At 33.7% G+C, this 18756-nt stretch overlaps 2 protein-coding genes across 2 annotated transcripts; one reads left to right on the top strand and one right to left on the bottom strand.

Annotated features, from left to right (window-relative positions):
* Positions 1-1562: 1562 nt before the first annotated feature.
* LOC11424172 (chalcone synthase 2) lies at positions 1563-3133 on the top strand. Its single transcript, XM_003621482.4, has 2 exons — positions 1563-1844; positions 2006-3133. The coding sequence occupies exons 1-2, from the start codon at positions 1667-1669 to the stop codon at positions 2995-2997; spliced, it is 1170 nt and encodes a 389-aa protein (XP_003621530.1). The 5' UTR covers positions 1563-1666; the 3' UTR covers positions 2998-3133.
* A 3426-nt stretch (positions 3134-6559) lies between these two features.
* On the bottom strand, positions 6560-8194 carry LOC11418796 (chalcone synthase 2). Its single transcript, XM_003621484.4, has 2 exons — positions 7897-8194; positions 6560-7735 (listed from the first exon to the last, which is right to left on the bottom strand). Exons 1-2 carry the CDS (start codon positions 8072-8074, stop codon positions 6744-6746), a joined length of 1170 nt encoding a protein of 389 aa, XP_003621532.1. The 5' UTR covers positions 8075-8194; the 3' UTR covers positions 6560-6743.
* Between the last annotated feature and the right edge of the window lie 10562 nt (positions 8195-18756).

The following is an 18756-nucleotide window of genomic DNA, read 5'->3' on the forward strand; positions in this document are numbered from 1 at the left end:
ATAAGACACTTCAATACCAACATCTTCAGCAAACTAACAAGTATTTAATTTAAATTCCAACAACAAAGGCACTACCTAAACATAATTTTCTGGCAGAATCAAACCGTTGAGAATATCTTCAGGCGATCTCATCAAGGTGTCTAATTTTTGAAAGGAACAATAGAACTTTCGGGTGAATGCATGAGAGTTGTTGTTTAACAGGTTTAACCTTATCAAATTTTAGAGGGAGGACAATTGTTGTAGTTGAAAGGTGCATTCCCTTCCGTGACACTTCAATACCAACATCTTCAGCAAACTAACAAGAATTAGACTTAAATTCCAACATAATCAAACGTACTTGACTGTCCATTGTTTCAGATCTACACAATAAAACATTAAACAATCAATGAAAAACTCATTCAAACATTTTATCAAACACTTGCACTGCAAATTATATAAACCCTAAAAAAAACCCTAATAAACCTAAAAAATTAAAAATATAACAACATAACTCCATTATAACAAGTATTCATAATACTTGTTAATAACATTTCAGATCTACAACATAACTCTATTAAAAAAAATAAATCAAAATTTAAAAAAAAAAACTACAACTAAAATTATAAACATATATACCAAATAAAATGTATGTTAATAGCAGCGGCGAAGCTAGAAAAAAATTTACGCAGGGGTCAACTATAAAATTAAATTAAATTAACCAACATATTAAGGATAAATTATTTTTTCAATCCTATAATTTTTTAGGTTTAACCCTTAAACAAAATTTATTCAATTTTTAGGTTCATGAACCAATTGATTTTGTTCGACAACTAATTGAGTTGAACTTAAGCTATATGTAGTTCGACTCGTTTGGTTCACGAGATGACTCGAACTAAGCTATATATAAATACATACCAACTAATTCAAGAATAATTTATTTTTTGGGGTTGCCAAAGCTACCCCTTATATATGAAGGGCTAGGCCCCTGGTTAATAGCCTAAGTCATTACTTACTTGTGATTTTGTTTTGGATGTGTTGGTAGAGTTTTTTTTAGAGAGTGTGATAATTTAGATTTTTACAGAGATAATGTAATGAGAGAGTGGCTGGAAGCTTGCTTCTGACTTGGATATGTAAAACACGCGGCGGCAGTTAACTGCTGTCGGATGTGCCAACGGTAGTTAACTACCGCCGAAGACAAATGAGTATTTTCCATGTATTATTAAGAAGTTATTGATTTCAGAAAAGCAATTTTCTCACGACATACTTTCCAAAGAAGGTTTTTCACCTTTGGCGGTCCTATTAAACTAATGCGATAGTAGACAATTGGTTTATGAAAGAATTGACAAAAGGGTTGGACAAAAGAGGGTCTTCACCCCTCAAAAAAAAAAAAAAGAGGGTCTTCAAAGACATGCGGGGTGTTTCCCACCAAACTCCAACATGGTCAAGTCATGGACAAAGCAGTCATCCAGCCAGCCATTGTATGTATTATTCGTTGGTCAAACACGTGATATTATGTTCAGCTACCCTCCAATATGCACTCTACTCTCTTCATATAAAAACCATCTCACCCCAAATATCTTTGCACCACAACACTCTTCAACCCTTTCCTTTACTACAACACAAGTACTGAAAACTCATTGTGTTCAAATTTCAGTACTTCATTTTCTACCAAAGATATATCAAGAATATGGTGAGTGTGTCTGAAATTCGTAAAGCTCAAAGGGCAGAAGGCCCTGCAACCATCTTGGCCATTGGGACTGCAAATCCAGCAAATTGTGTTGAACAAAGCACGTATCCTGATTTTTACTTTAAAATCACAAACAGTGAACACAAAACTGAACTTAAAGAGAAATTTCAGCGCATGTGTAAGTATTCTTCTCCTCTATTTATTATTTTGATATACTTGAGTATATAAATATTATTAGATACTTTTCGTTTATATTTATCTTGATCATTATGTGATTGGTTTTGGTATATATCACCCAAAAACTGATGTGCTAATGTCATTTTATTATAACTACTTCAGGTGATAAATCTATGATCAAGAGGAGATACATGTATCTAACAGAAGAAATTTTGAAAAAAAATCCTAGTGTTTGTGAATACATGGCCCCTTCATTGGATGCAAGGCAAGACATGGTGGTGGTAGAGGTACCTAGACTAGGAAAGGAGGCTGCAGTGAAGGCTATAAAAGAATGGGGCCAACCAAAGTCAAAGATTACTCACTTAATCGTTTGCACCACAAGTGGTGTAGACATGCCTGGAGCCGATTATCAACTCACCAAACTCTTGGGTCTTCGCCCATATGTGAAAAGGTACATGATGTACCAACAAGGGTGTTTTGCAGGTGGTACGGTACTTCGTTTGGCCAAAGATTTAGCTGAGAACAACAAAGGTGCTCGTGTGTTGGTTGTTTGTTCTGAAGTCACCGCTGTCACATTTCGTGGCCCTAGCGATACTCACTTAGACAGTCTTGTTGGACAAGCACTATTTGGAGATGGAGCTGCTGCTCTTATTGTTGGCTCTGACCCAATACCAGAAATTGAGAGACCTATATTTGAGATGGTTTGGACTGCACAAACAATTGCTCCTGATAGTGAAGGAGCCATTGATGGTCACCTTCGTGAAGCTGGACTAACATTTCACCTTCTTAAAGATGTTCCTGGGATTGTTTCAAAGAACATTACTAAAGCATTGGTTGAGGCTTTTGAGCCATTGGGAATTTCTGATTACAACTCAATCTTTTGGATTGCACATCCCGGTGGACCTGCAATTCTAGATCAAGTAGAGCAAAAGTTAGCCTTGAAGCCTGAAAAGATGAATGCAACCAGAGAAGTGCTCAGTGAATATGGAAATATGTCAAGTGCATGTGTTTTGTTTATCTTGGATGAAATGAGAAAGAAATCAACTCAAAACGGATTGAAGACAACGGGAGAAGGACTTGAATGGGGTGTATTATTTGGTTTTGGACCAGGACTTACCATTGAAACCGTTGTTTTGCGCAGTGTTGCCATATGAGATGCTTAATTTTTTTTTCTTTTCTTTCATTTATCAATTTTCAATTTGTTTAATTTTTATGTAAGGATGAAATTTCATCTAGTGTTCAATATATACCATCATATTAAAATAATACAATTGTGATTAGCTTTATATATTAACAATAGTTATTTATTTGACTAAATATCATTTATAATAAAGAAGCAAATCGTGTCAGCATATTAACGACGATAAAGATGATTATATGTTTGAAACTTATGAATTAAGTTTTGTAATGTATTAATGTAATGTGTGTACTCTTCTTACTTTTAGTGTTCGAAACTAATAGCTAGAATTCAGCATTTTGACTGCGGTTTATCTTCGAATTTATCCGCAGGAAATCCTGGGGATTATTCCTGTGGTGGCAGGAAAATCCGAAGGTAACTAGCACTTTCCCTTACGCTTCTAACTGGGAAAATTCCGCTGCTATTTCTGCGGGTTTTTCTTCGGATCTTCCTTGAGTTTCCTGCGGATTGTTTGAATTATTTTTTCATTTTTTTTCTTCATTAAATTTGTAAGATTTTAAGCTTTTTATATTTTTATAATGAAAAAGTTGAATGTAGACCATGTTTTGAAATTTTTTTTCTTTCTAAATTTTTATTTTTATTTATCGACGGTGTAAAATTTTTACACCTGATTGAGTGTTTTAATTAATTTTAGATGTAATATTTTTTTGAAGAACTTGACATTTAAAATTATTTGTGTGGGTGTTTCCTCGTTAGACTTTAAAATAAAATATAACAATCATAAGTTACAACTCAACTAACAAATAACCAAATTATTATGTCTGATATTTGTGATGTTCCAATACGTTTTTATTTATGTGAGTTTGAAGTGGTAAAATTCTGCGCAAAGAGACATGTAAAAAATTATATATATGCAGAACTACTTTTGCAAATCTGTCTCTTCAACTCATATATGCAGACTTTCAAAGCCCCTTACTTTGGCAAACTTTCAATTCAAAACTGCGACAAAAATTCTGGCTGAAAGACTTGGTATATAGTGGCAGGTTTTTTTTATATTTGTGACAACTGGTGCACCTACTCCTATGCATGTTACAAAAAGAATGACACTCCCAAGTAATTATTTTTATGCTACAAATGATGTGTTCATTTTCTATAAAGGGACCAAAGCTAACATGTTGTGCATTTGAAAATCTTCAGAATATATTTGGCATAGGTAATCTTCCATTCATATATTTGGCTGTTCCTATTTGCAAATTGTAACTAGACAAAAGGTACATTTTTGGACAGATAGATGGCTATCTGACCCTCTTGTGGAGTTACTCAACATCCCTCCTTAGTTGCATGCATATTGTTTGCACATTCAAATTATATATCCTAGGGACAAAGGAATTTCAATGAAAAGTTATCTTTTATTTTTGATTAAATTTTGCAAACTTCTTTGTCTTAAGGATGCCACCTTAGATCATCTTCATTAGACAACCTCCTTGAAAAGTTTGACCAATGAATGATAATGGACGTCTCTAGTTGAACTTAAAAGTTAGTAAAAGATTTGACTAATAGTTCACTCTCATTTTGTTCAAGGATTACACTCAGAAGAAATTTTGTCTCCTGATCACTATAAGGTAAATTTTCGTAGCTAAATGTTCTAAGGACATTGACTGACGACCGCATTTACCGTGTATTATTTTCAACGACTGGCAACGAAAATGTCCCGTCTATCATTGTCAAATGACTGTCACTATATGTTTCCACCTTTACCTATGGAAAAACCGTAGGTAATACTAAAGATACCCGTTTTTAAGGACCTATACTTACATTTGCGGCTGTCACTAAAACTTATTATTGTTTTATTAATTTTTTTTATATTTTCTATTCTACTATAAATTCTGAAAATAAAAATTTCATAAAATTACCACTAAAATAAGTTTAATCAATATAATAAAATATTATAATCAATATCATTGAAATTTGAAATTGATTACTATAATCAATTTTTAGAATAATTTCTTGAAGTGGTTTAACTAGAATAATTCTCGCTAATTATTAACTATTATATCATTCACCCAAACCACATAAATCAAAATCTACATATTCTCCATTGCTCATTTAATTTATGGTGACAAAATTTGAATCAGTGTTCATAATAGCTTATCGGACAAAATGACATACTATCAAGTTACAACTTACAATCACTTATTCTTCTTCTTTTTTATTGTCCAACTAAGTTGGTACACTACTCTAATTGTTTGCAAATCTGGGAGACATAAAATCTAACCCAGTCAATCCATCCCTAACCGGTAAACCATCAAAAAAAGATCAATGATGTAGATCCAACCCTAATCAATTCTAACAAACAAACACCATTGACGATATACATTTGTGAGTACCAAGCGGGTCTATATTTTGGCGAATGAATCGATCGTCAACACGAAATCAGATCACGTATCATCAACTCCCTGCCAACAACATCAAGCATTAACGACTCTTTCGAGTCCACACAGCCACTTCTACAATCACTTCATACCTAAAAAAAAAACTTACATCCACTTCTACAACAAGACATAATAAATCAGATTTTAACTTCTAATTTGTGGATCTTCAGCAAATCACACTTGGAGAAGCTAAACCTGTCAATGATTCTGCATAACCTCCACTTCACTTCATCAATATATGTAATCAACACATAATGAACAATATATATAAAAGTAGAAATGAACTCAAATCACTCAACTCATTGTTAACCAACATTATTCATTAATGAAGTCATCTTCAAAAATAGCGGGTGTACCAAAGCTATTACCATCATCAACAAAAGTTGGAAGTCCACCGGTTGTCAAATCCTGTCAATAAGCTAGTAAAATAATCTTACAAGCTCGTGAGAAAGAAGTGTTACCAAACAAGTCTATTTTGCTCATATGAACTTATAATCTATGCTATCCGCTAAAAACTCAAAAACTGACCTCACCAAACAACGCCTAAAATATGTCATAAGTTATAAACATGTCATAAGTTGTTTTTTTTAAGTTCTCCCAAACAGTCTCATAAGTGCTTATGCTAGTAGATTAGCTCAAATAGTGGTAGGTGGATCAGCAATAGCTTTGGAAGTCCTAGTGGAAGACGATCGTAAAGATGACATGTTATTCAAAACTTTCAGTTTATTCATCAACGGTTTTATTTCTATGACATAAAAAGTAAGTATATAATCAACTTAACTAAAACAAAAATCGAAATCAACAACATTACAAGTAGTAAAACAGAGATCAGTAACTAACCTTGAAAGAAGGTACTGGGAGCAACAAAATCAAACCTAAAAATATAGCATAACACAGTTAATTAATCGTAAATTGGTAATGGTGGTTGCGATCGACGAGTGTTGAGTACATGAGAGTATCGAGAACGATGATAACGAGACGGTTAATTGAAGGTTTGGTCCAACATGAATTGTTATTGGGAAGAACAACAAATAGATAGATGATCACACCAAACTTCTAATAAAAAGAACAAATACTAAATGAATGGAAACATTTTCCCTGACAAAATATAATGAATGACATGGAACACTTAAAAAGAACACAAGATATCAAAATTGACTTTAATTTGTTTCAAAGACATATTGGCACAAACAAATATAGGATTGTACATGGTATTTGCACATCAACATGTTTGCTGCTATATTCAGAATCTGTTATGCAGATTTCTACTTCATCCTTACATAAAAGTTAAACAAATTTGAAATCAATGAAAATAAAATAATTAAACATCTCATATGGCCACACTACGTAAAACAACAGTTTCAATGGTAAGTCCTGGTCCAAAACCAAATAAGACACCCCATTCAAGTCCTTCTCCAGTTGTCTTCAATCCGTCTATGGTTGATTTCTTTCTCATTTCATCTAAGATAAACAAAACACATGCACTTGACATATTTCCATATTCACTGAGCACTTCTCTAGTTGCATTCATCTTTTCAGGCTTTAAGGCTAACTTTTGCTCCACTTGATCTAGAATTGCAGGTCCACCGGGATGTGCAATCCAAAAGATTGAGTTGTAATCAGAAATTCCCAATGGCTCGAAAGCCTCAACCAATGCTTTAGTGATGTTCTTTGAAACAATCCCAGGAACATCTTTAAGAAGGTGAAATGTTAGTCCAGCTTCACGAAGGTGGCCATCAATGGCTCCTTCACTATCCGGAGCAATTGTTTGTGCAGTCCAAACCATCTCAAATATAGGTTTCTCAATTTCTGGTACTGGGTCAGAACCAACAATAAGAGCAGCAGCTCCATCTCCAAACAGTGCTTGCCCAACAAGGCTGTCCAAGTGAGTATCACTGGGGCCACGGAATGTGACAGCGGTGACTTCAGAACAAACAACCAACACACGAGCACCTTTGTTGTTCTCAGCCAAATCTTTGGCCAAACGAAGCACCGTGCCACCTGCAAAACACCCTTGTTGGTACATCATATACCTTTTCACATATGGACGAAGACCCAAGAGTTTTGTGAGTTGATAATCGGCTCCAGGCATGTCTACACCACTTGTGGTGCAAACGATTAAGTGAGTAATCTTTGACTTTGGTTGACCCCATTCTTTTATAGCCTTCACTGCAGCCTCCTTTCCTAGTCTAGGTACCTCTACCACCACCATGTCTTGCCTAGCATCCAATGAAGGGGCCATGTATTCACAAACACTTGGATTTTCTTTCAAAATTTCTTCTGTTAGATACATGTATCTCCTCTTGATCATGGATTTATCACCTGAAGTAGTTATAATGGAATGACATTAGCACATCAGTTTTTGGGTAATATATACCAAAACCAATCACATAATGACCAAGATAAATGTAAACGAAAAGTATCTAAAAATATTTTTATACTCAAGTTTATCAAAATAATAAATAGAGGAGAAGAATACTTACACATGCGCTGAAATTTCTCTTTGAGTTCAGTTTTGTGTTCACTATTTGTAATTTTAAAGTAAAAATCAGGATAAGTGCTTTGTTCAACACAATTTGCTGGATTTGCAGTGCCAATGGCTAAGATAGTTGCAGGACCTTCTGCCCTTTGAGCTTTACGAATTTCAGACACACTCACCATTTTGATATCTTTGGTATCAAATAAAAATAAAATGTAGTACTGAAATTTGAAGACAATGAGGTTTAGTGCTTGTTGTAGAAAAGAAAAGGGTTGAAGTGTGTTGTGGTGCAGAAATGTTTGGGATGAGATGGTTTTTATATGAAGAGAGTAGTGTGCATATTGGAGGGTAGCTGAACATAACATCACGTGTTTGACTAAAACTCTTAACATCATGCAAATTTTATTTTATATTCAATATAAACGTCGGGTACCAATAATATATATAATGGCTGGCTGGCTGCTTTGTCCATACTTGACCCTGTTGGTGTTTGGTGGGAAATACCCCGCATTTCTTTGAAGAGAGAGACTACCAACAATCTTTTATTTGATTTGATTTGATTAAGTTAGATTGGAGAAGTCTCTTTTCTGTGTGATTGAGTGATAAAAGTCTATTTCTTGTATGAGAGCAATATAAGTCTCTTGAGCAAATTGTAATATATGAGATTTATAGTGAACATCCCTTAGAAGTGCAAGGGGACTGGACTACTCTCGATTTGTGGGAGGAACTAGTATAATTGTTTTCTGTCTTCTCTCTATGTGTTTGATTTCATTTCGCTGCATTCAACTGTTTCATTGAACAAAACTCTGTTTTGCTTCAGACTCTGAACTAGTTTTTACAAACACTTAGGAGATTTTGAAAAAACCAACACAATTCAACTCACTTTTCCTATAATTTTCTCACCTTCAGTTGGCATCAAAGCGTATGGCTTGTTGCTTTGCACTTAACTGTGTCATAGAAAAGATCATGAGAAAAACATGTCTGCAAAATCTAGTTCAAATGTTTTTGGTAATGTTGATAATCATGTTGTTCGTCATGATTACAACAATAATGCGTCCGCCTCTGATAAAAATTCATATTCTGCCAGACCTTCGATCTTCAATGGAGATGCTGCACAATTTTCATGGTGGAAAAGTAAAATGTATAATCACATCATCGGTCTTGATGATGAGTTGTGGGACATCACGGAGAATTAATGGTGTCAAAGCTCAACTTCATCCTCTTTAGACATTAGACATGTGGAAGAGTTAGAAGTTTCTTGAGGTACCCACAAGTAACAATTGTCCTTAGACCTTACTCCTCTCATCAGAACATCATTCTTTTCATCAGTAATGAAGCACTCTGACTTGGTAAGTTTACTTTTAATCCTTGATCACACAATTGGCTGATGCTGATCAAATTAGTTGTCAAACCTTTTACCAAAAGAACATCATCAAGTCTGGGAAGTCTAGTACAAAACAGCTTTTCAACTCCCTTGATTTCACCTTTAGCTCCATCACCAAAAGTGATAAAACTGGTGGAATACGAGTTAATGTCCACTAGATACTTCTTGACCCTAGTCATGTGTTTAGAACATCCACTTTCAAAATATCAGTTTTCTCTAGACGATACTCTAAGAGATGTCTCGGCAATGAGACTAGTATTGACAACCTTCGGTTTCCACTCTTTTCTAGTCTTACTCATCACATGGTTATCTATGGGTTGTGTAGGATATTTATGGTAGCCATACAATCTAAAACAGCATGATTTTTTATGACCATATCTACCATAATAATGACACTTCCAAGGTAAGAATTTCGCTTTGTATGGATGTTTGTAAGGATGTTGGGACATTTTGCCTGACATTGTGGTTTCATACTCTTTTTCAGAAGGAATAAATTTTGTAACAGGAATTTTTCCTTGTTTATTTAAAGATTGATAATTAAATCATATTCCTTTTACATTGCCAGCCCTTTTTCCTAGTAGAAGAATTTCATCTAGCATATTAAACCCATTGTTCAATATTCTTATAGATTTGGTCATGTTCTCAAGTTTGGAAGACACCAGATTTACCTCATTTTGAATATCAAGGATAGTAGAAAGTAATTTTACCTTTTCAGCCTGCAGTTAGCTATGGTTCTCTTCTGGTTTATACCTCTTCACTTCTAGCATAAACTCTTTGTAGGAATCAGCCAATTCCTCGTAGGAAACATCCTCATCACAAGAGTCTACATCTGATTCACATCTTGTAGTGAGGGTTGTGACATGCTTTTCAGTTTCACCATCTGATTCTCCTTCAGACCCATCATCATCAGACCAGGAGACAAAATAACCTTTCTTTTGTCTCTTGAGATACGTAGTGCATTTATAACAAATGTGACCAAATCCTTCACAACAATTACACTGAACTCCTTTTCCTTGGTTGGGTTGTTCTTCAGTTTTAACCTTCTACTGAGAGTCACTGTTTTTGCTGATGTCGAATGGGATGTTCTTGACATTAGGTCTAGGTCTTCTATACATTCTCTATAAAACCATATTGAATTGTCTCCCAAGAAGCACAATAGCATTAGAAATACCTTCATCAGTTTCCAGATCATATTGAACTTGTTCATCATTTGTGTTGGAGATAAAAACAATGATCTTGTTTTTCTTTTCCGGCATGTCACTAATAGTCATTTTCGGATGAAATATAGTTTAATTGTTTAAGCTGTTTAATAAGGACAAAAATGTTCTGAAGAATGATTATATAATTAATATATAAGTAGAATGAGAAAAATGATATTAACCTGAAATGTAAAGACTATTTTAACTAGGACCAGAATATTTCGGATAGTGATTAATATAAAAGTAGAATGATCAAGAAATAATATATTGTTGACTTTCAGCGTGAGTTTGTCTTTAGATATTAAGCACTTATTTTATCTTGGACCAAAATGTTATGGATGCAGTTGTATAGTTAATATTGAATGAAATAATAAAACAATATTAATGATTATATTTCGGATCAGAGAACTCTGGATTAATTTGATTGTGTTTAATTAGGACCAAAATATTCTTTAATAGATTAATAACAACTATTATAATCGTGATAATGTGTGTAAAGTGTGACCTAAATAATAAGAGAAAGGGAAGAAAGAATAACACAAGAGATTTCCCATGGTCACTTCTGATCTTGACAATAACAGTTTCCTTCTCTCTTTAAAGTCTTTGACAAAGATCTTTAAAAACCTCAAAAGTATCAGATTTTTCTTTGATAAAGTTCACCCAAGTAAATCTTGAGAAATTATCAACAATGACATATTCATATCTTTTTCCACCAAGACTTTCAACTTGCATAGGCTCCATCAGATCCATATGAAGAAGTTCAAGTACTTTGGAAGTGGTCTAATGTTGTAACTTTGGATGTGACATCATGGTTTGTTTCCCAATTTGACATTCACCACATACTTTTCCTTCTTCAATTTTACACTTTGGTAAACCTCTAATAGCCTCTTCAGAAATAGTCTTCTTCATACCCTTAAGCTTCAGATGACCAAGCTTCTGGTGTCAAAGCTCAACTTCATCCTCTTTAGACATTAGACATGTGGAAGAGTTAGAAGTTTCTTGAGGTACCCACAACTAACAATTGTCCTTAGACCTTACTCCTCTCATTAGAACATCATTCTTTTCATCAGTAATTAAGCACTCTGACTTGGTAAGTTTACTTTTAGTCCTTGATCACACAATTGACTGATGCTGATCAAATTAGGTATCAAACCTTTTACCAAAAGAACATCATCAAGTCTGGGAAGTCCAGTACAAAACAGCTTTTCAACTCCCTTGATTTCACCTTTAGCTCCATCACCAAAAGTGATAAAACTGGTGGAATACGAGTTAATGTCCACTAGATACTTCTTGACCCTAGTCATGTGTGTAGAACATCCACTTTCAAAATATCAGTTTTCTCTAGACGATACTCTAAGAGATGTCTGGGCAATGAGACTAGTATTGACAACCTTCGGTTTCCACTCTTTTCTAGTTTTACTCATCACATGGTTATTGTAACGCCCTCTTTGAATTATTTGTTTTATTTGATTATTTTTAATGAGTTTAGAATATATTTAAATGATTATGTGATTTATTAAGTAGCTTATTTTAGTATTTAATAGAATAAGATTTGAAAATAAAATAAATATTGAGATGTGAGGCTGTTTTGGAATTTAGAGGAGTTTAGTGGAAATAGAGGAAATAAGAAAAATAGAATGAGGAGAGATATAAGAAGAAAACTAGGTTTAGAAACGTTTTTACGTGAAATTGCTTTTTGGAGAAAAAGGGAGAAAACAAGAGAAGAGGAGAACCAAGAGAGAGAAGCCGCCGATCATTCATTCTAAGGTAAGGGTGGGACTAACATTCAATAATCTTGAGTCTATGATTCTGAAAATTGTATTTAACATGTTGTAGGTTTAGTTTTTGAGAATTTGAGAATTAGGGTTAAGAGTGATGATTGTGATGATTTTGAATGAAAGTGTAGGATTGAATTAGAGAAGTTGGGAATTAGGGTTAGAATGTAGAATTGAATTGTGGAAAGAAGTAGATAATCTGATGGATTAGGGTGATAAAGGATGTTTAGATTGTAGATTAATCACAGACTAAGTTTCCAATCAGTATTGGGGTTTGAGTCGATGGAAATTGCGATATTTTGTGGCTATTTTCTATTCCTTTACGTATTGTTTATATTTTAATAAGGCATGCGTGCCAAAGACTTATTTATGTTAATGAATTTAATCCGCTGCAAAGTTTGAATTAATATGTTGATGATTTTTGGAAAGATAATTAGTTAATTACCTCATTTATGATTTTTAAGAAGTGTGATATCCTGTTTATGTGATGTTTTACTCTGATTATTTTATGAAATTTTTATGTTGGGAAAACGGGGTGTTACAATTGGTATCAGAGCAGGTCGGTCCGTCTGGCCAAGTAGTTGAGTCGAGTTGTGTCGAGTAACAGTTGTATTATTATCTTTATGCTGTTTGATTACTTGTTGTTGTGTTTCTGATTAATGGTTATGTTTATTATGTGATCATGTTTGATTGACTAACTTTAATGTGGTTTATATGTTTTGTTTGAGGTTTCTATTTGGCTATATATTGTTTAAGATATTTAGGCAATGATTGAATTCTTTTCTTGTGTGCTTTGAATTTCGAGGACGAAATTCTTTTAAGGGGGGTAGAGTTGTAACGCCCTCTTTGAATTATTTGTTTTATTTGATTATTTTTAATGAGTTTAGAATATATTTAAATGATTATGTGATTTATTAAGTGGCTTATTTTAGTATTTAATAGAATAAGATTTGAAAATAAAATAAATATTGAGATGTGAGGCTATTTTGGAATTTAGAGGAGTTTAGTGGAAATAGAGGAAATAAGAAAAATAGAATGAGGAGAGATATATGAAGAAAATTAGGTTTAGAAACGTTTTTACGTGAAATTGCTTTTTGGAGAAAAAGGGAGAAAACAAGAGAAGAGGAGAACCAAGAGAGAGAAGCCGCCGATCATTCATTCTAAGGTAAGGGTGGGACTAACATTCAATAATCTTGAGTCTATGATTCTGAAAATTGTAATTAACATGTTGTAGGTTTAGTTTTTGAGAATTTGAGAATTAGGGTTAAGAGTGATGATTGTGATGATTTTGAATGAAAGTGTAGGATTGAATTAGAGAAGTTGGGAATTAGGGTTAGAATGTAGAATTGAATTGTGGAAAGAAGTAGATAATCTGATGGATTAGGGTGATAAAGGATGTTTAGATTGTAGATTAATCACAGACTAAGTTTCCAATCAGTCTTGGGGTTTGAGTCGATGGAAATTGGGATATTTTGTGGCTATTTTCTATTCATTTACGTATTGTTTATATTTTAATAAGGCCTGCGTGCCAAAGACTTATTTATGTTAATGAATTTAATCCGCTGCAAAGTTTGAATTAATATGTTGATGATTTTTGAAAAGATAATTAGTTAATTACCTCATTTATGATTTTTAAGAAGTGTGATATCCCGTTTATGTGATGTTTTACTCTGATTATTTTATGAAATTTTTATGTTGGGAAAACGGGGTGTTACAATTGGTATCAGAGCAGGTCGGTCCGTCTGGCCAAGTAGTTGAGTCGAGTTGTGTCGAGTAACAGTTGTATTATTATCTTTATGCTGTTTGATTACTTGTTGTTGTGTTTCTGATTAATGGTTATGTTTATTATGTGATCATGTTTGATTGACTAACTTTAATGTGGTTTATATGTTTTGTTTGAGGTTTCTATTTGGCTATATATTGTTTAAGATATTTAGGCAATGATTGAATTCTTTTCTTGTGTGCTTTGAATTTCGAGGACGAAATTCTTTTAAGGGGGGTAGAGTTGTAACGCCCTCTTTGAATTATTTGTTTTATTTGATTATTTTTAATGAGTTTAGAATATATTTAAATGATTATGTGATTTATTAAGTGGCTTATTTTAGTATTTAATAGAATAAGATTTGAAAATAAAATAAATATTGAGATGTGAGGCTATTTTGGAATTTAGAGGAGTTTAGTGGAAATAGAGGAAATAAGAAAAATAGAATGAGGAGAGATATATGAAGAAAATTAGGTTTAGAAACGTTTTTACGTGAAATTGCTTTTTGGAGAAAAAGGGAGAAAACAAGAGAAGAGGAGAACCAAGAGAGAGAAGCCGCCGATCATTCATTCTAAGGTAAGGGTGGGACTAACATTCAATAATCTTGAGTCTATGATTCTGAAAATTGTAATTAACATGTTGTAGGTTTAGTTTTTGAGAATTTGAGAATTAGGGTTAAGAGTGATGATTGTGATGATTTTGAATGAAAGTGTAGGATTGAATTAGAGAAGTTGGGAATTAGGGTTAGAATGTAGAATTGAATTGTGGAAAGAAGTAGATAATCTGATGGATTAGGGTGATAAAGGATGTTTAGATTGTAGATTAATCACAGACTAAGTTTCCAATCAGTCTTGGGGTTTGAGTCGATGGAAATTGGGATATTTTGTGGCTATTTTCTATTCATTTACGTATTGTTTATATTTTAATAAGGCCTGCGTGCCAAAGACTTATTTATGTTAATGAATTTAATCCGCTGCAAAGTTTGAATTAATATGTTGATGATTTTTGAAAAGATAATTAGTTAATTACCTCATTTATGATTTTTAAGAAGTGTGATATCCCGTTTATGTGATGTTTTACTCTGATTATTTTATGAAATTTTTATGTTGGGAAAACTGGGTGTTACAGTTATCTATGGGTTGTGTAGGATGTTTATGGTAGCCATACAATCTAAAACAGCATGATTTTTTATGACCATATCTACCATAATAATGACACTTCCAAGGTAAGAATTTCGCTTTGTATGGATGTTTGTAAGGATGTTGGGACATTTTTCCTGACATTGTGGTTTCATACTCTTTTTCAGAAGGAATAAATTTTGTAACAGGAATTTTTCCTTGTTTATTTAAAGATTGATAATTAAATCATATTCCTTTTACATTGCCAGCCCTTTTTCCTAGTAGAAGAATTTCATCTAGCATATTAAACCCATTGTTCAATATTCTAATAGATTTGGTCATGTTCTCAAGTTTGGAAGACACCAGATTTACCTCATTTTGAATATCAAGGATAGTAGAAAGTAATTTTACCTTTTCAGCATGCAGTTAGCTATGGTTCTCTTCTGGTTTATACCTCTTCACTTCTAGCACAAACTCTTTGTAGGAATCAGCCAATTCCTCATAGGAAACATCCTCATCACAAGAGTCTACATCTGATTCACATCTTGTAGTGAGGGTTGTGACATGCTTTTCAGTTTCACCATCTGGTTCTCCTTCAGACTCATCATCATCAGACCAGGAGACAAAATAACCTTTCTTTTGTCTCTTGAGATACGTAGTGCATTTATAACAAATGTGACCAAATCCTTCACAACAATTACACTGAACTCCTTTTCCTTGGTTGGGTTGTTCTTCAGTTTTAGCCTTCTGCTGAGAGTCACTGTTTTTGCTGATGTCGAATGGGATGTTCTTGACATTAGGTCTAGGTCTTCTATACATTTTCTATAAAACCATATTGAATTGTCTCCTAAGAAGCACAATAGCATTAGAAATACCTTCATCAGTTTCCAGGTCATATTGAACTTGTTCATCATTTGTGTTGGAGATAAAAACAATGATCTTGTTCTTCTTTTCTGGCATGTCACTAATAGTCATTTCAAAAGTTTGAAGTGACCCAATAAACTCTTTAACCTTCATGTTTTTAATGTCTTGGGTTTCTTCAATGGCAGTCACCTTCATATCGAATTTTTTAGGTAAAGATCTGAGAATTTATCTGACCAACTTTTCTTTTGTCATCTTTTCTCCTAGAGCACTAGAAGCATTGACAATGTCAAGAATGTTCACGTGAAGGTGCTGGATAGATTCATCATCTTTCATCCTAAGATTTTCAAACTTGGTGGTTAGAAATTGCAGCTTTGACATCCTCACTTTAGATGTGCCTTCATGAGTAGTTCTCAAGATATCCAAAGCATTATTGACCACAGTACAATTATTTATTAACCTGAACATATTCTTATCCACCCCACTGAACAATGCGTTCAAGGCTTTGGAGTTTCTAAGAGCAAGTTCATATTCATCCTTAACCACTCTTCTTCGGGTTTTAACTTAGTAGTGTCATTTCCATCTTTGTCCTTTACCAATGGATGTTCCCAACCTTTGAGAACTGTGTTCCAGGTTTTGCTGTCAATAGATTTAAGGAATGCAACCATGTGCACTTTCTAGTAGACATAGTTGGACCATTCCAAAACAGGTGGTTTGTTAACTTGTCATCCTTCCTTTTCCATAGTATCAGAAAATATCTTACATGGAGGTCACCCATAAACAGAACAGGGTGCCTGCTCTGATGCCAATTGAAATTATTGCATGTAAAGAAAGATGTCGAACATGATGTCAGAACAAGCAGAATGTCGAGAAGGATGTCAAGACATTGTGACAACATAAGATAACAAATAACAACTTAAAGATAAAAGCTGAAAGTAAATGGCACAAGTTATTCGTTAACCCAGTTTGGTACAACATCGCCTAGATCTAGGGGCTACCAAGCCAGGAAGGAAATCCACTATAATAGTATTATTTTGAAGCATGCATAAACAACCTCAAGATTACTAGCTTCGCACCTAATCACTACCCGTGAAATTTCTATCTAAGAATCGCCTAGATACGAGACCCCTCTCACTTCCCCTCAATTACTCACCGGTGATAACAACAAGAACAATAGAAATGGAGACACGCTCCGTGAAACAGAATCTACTCTTTCTTAAAAGCTTATAAGTGATTCACAACTTACAACTCAACTACATGTCCAACTCAAGCATCAAGGTGATACGTGAGTGGCTCACAAAAAACAAAGGACAGACTAAAACTCTAATTGACTCTTTTGTAAATGACGGCTTCAATGGTCTTCTTAGGTCTTGAGTCTTCCTTTATATAACCTGAATACATAATGGGCTTAATGAGCAAATTGGGCTAAACACACAGTTGATCCAATGGGGTACTTAACATAATATTCTTGAAGCATATATATTGTTTCCTTAAATGTTACAACATCACACTTAAGAAACACAACAAGCTTAAATCGCCTATCACTGCTTCTAGAAAACACACGCTTCTTGGTCAACACTCCATGTGAATAAAATTTTCATTGAATCTTCAGAGATCTCACGCATAAAATAAAACTTATAAGAAAGCGAAACAAGGTACGCAAGGATGTCTTACCAACATGTCAAGACATCTTGTCCAACATCTTGCTAGAACACTTGTTTTAAGAAAATGCGGCCAACTATAGTCTACAAACCTAACAATTATTTCACCACAAGATTCATGAAAGTAGAGGAAAATTATGCAACTTATAACCACACAATTGCTCATAAATTCCATACGGTGAAAATAATATTCCCCCTTACCTCTTATCTTCCAAAGCTAGCTCCTACAATCTTGAATCTCCCTCTCCCCTTTGATTTTTCAAGCTCTCATCTTCTTTCTCTCTAGATCCCTTTTTCTTCTCAATCCCTTGCCTCTATTCTCTCTCCTTGCCTCTTTCTCAAAACTTAACAAATGATTTTCTAATCCAAAATCATGAAAACTACCATTTATTTATATTCACTTGTTTTGGGTTTAGTTCTCTTAACTTTTATTGGGCTTAGTCTCTATTCATTCCTCATAAAAATAATATTACACATTTATTTCACTTAAACCGCTCTTTTACTCCTACACCTCTATTCATTTAATTCCTAAAAGTTACTACTAAATTCACAAAAATACCCTCCATTCCTAAATTACCAAAATACCCCTTTACCCTTGAATCTCTAATAAAAATCAACTAACACATCAATTAAACAATTAAATTTTAAATAATTAAAATAATAATAAACTAAAAATCAGGATGTTACACCTTCTATCAGTGAGTGATGAAAAATGGCTTTGGCATAAGCGTTTAAGACATTATGGTTGAAGATTAATCTCTAAACTCATCAAGTTAAAACTTGTCAAAGATCTGTCAAAATTAAAATATCACTTAAATGCTCTCTGTGGAGCATGGCAAAAAGGGAAGATTGCTAAAACTTCTTTCAAAACAAAGAATATTGTTTCAACCTCTAGTCCCTGGAAACTTCTTCACGTTGATCATTTTAGACTAATAAGTACTACATCCATCAATGGGAAGAAATATAGATTATTCATAGTTGATGATTGCAGTAGATGGATTTGAGTCAACTTCCTCGAAACTAAAGATGAAGCATATGATGTGTTTAGTAACTTCTGCACTTGGGTACAAAATGAAAAGAATTGAAAATTCTAAAAGTCATAAG

This window comes from Medicago truncatula, chromosome 7 (genome assembly GCF_003473485.1).
Source record: "Medicago truncatula cultivar Jemalong A17 chromosome 7, MtrunA17r5.0-ANR, whole genome shotgun sequence".
Lineage (NCBI taxonomy): Eukaryota > Viridiplantae > Streptophyta > Magnoliopsida > Fabales > Fabaceae > Medicago > Medicago truncatula.

What these genes read in the sequence shown, in the direction of transcription:
- LOC11424172 (XM_003621482.4), top strand. Translation starts at nt 1,667, where the DNA reads ATGGTGAGTGTGTCTGAAATTCGTAAAGCTCAAAGGGCAGAAGGCCCT. An exon ending in AGAGAAATTTCAGCGCATGT is followed by an intron (nt 1,845 to 2,005) that starts GTAAGTATTCTT and finishes TAACTACTTCAG; the next exon opens with GTGATAAATCTATGATCAAG.
- LOC11418796 (XM_003621484.4), bottom strand. Translation starts at nt 8,074, where the DNA reads ATGGTGAGTGTGTCTGAAATTCGTAAAGCTCAAAGGGCAGAAGGTCCT. An exon ending in AGAGAAATTTCAGCGCATGT is followed by an intron (nt 7,736 to 7,896) that starts GTAAGTATTCTT and finishes TAACTACTTCAG; the next exon opens with GTGATAAATCCATGATCAAG.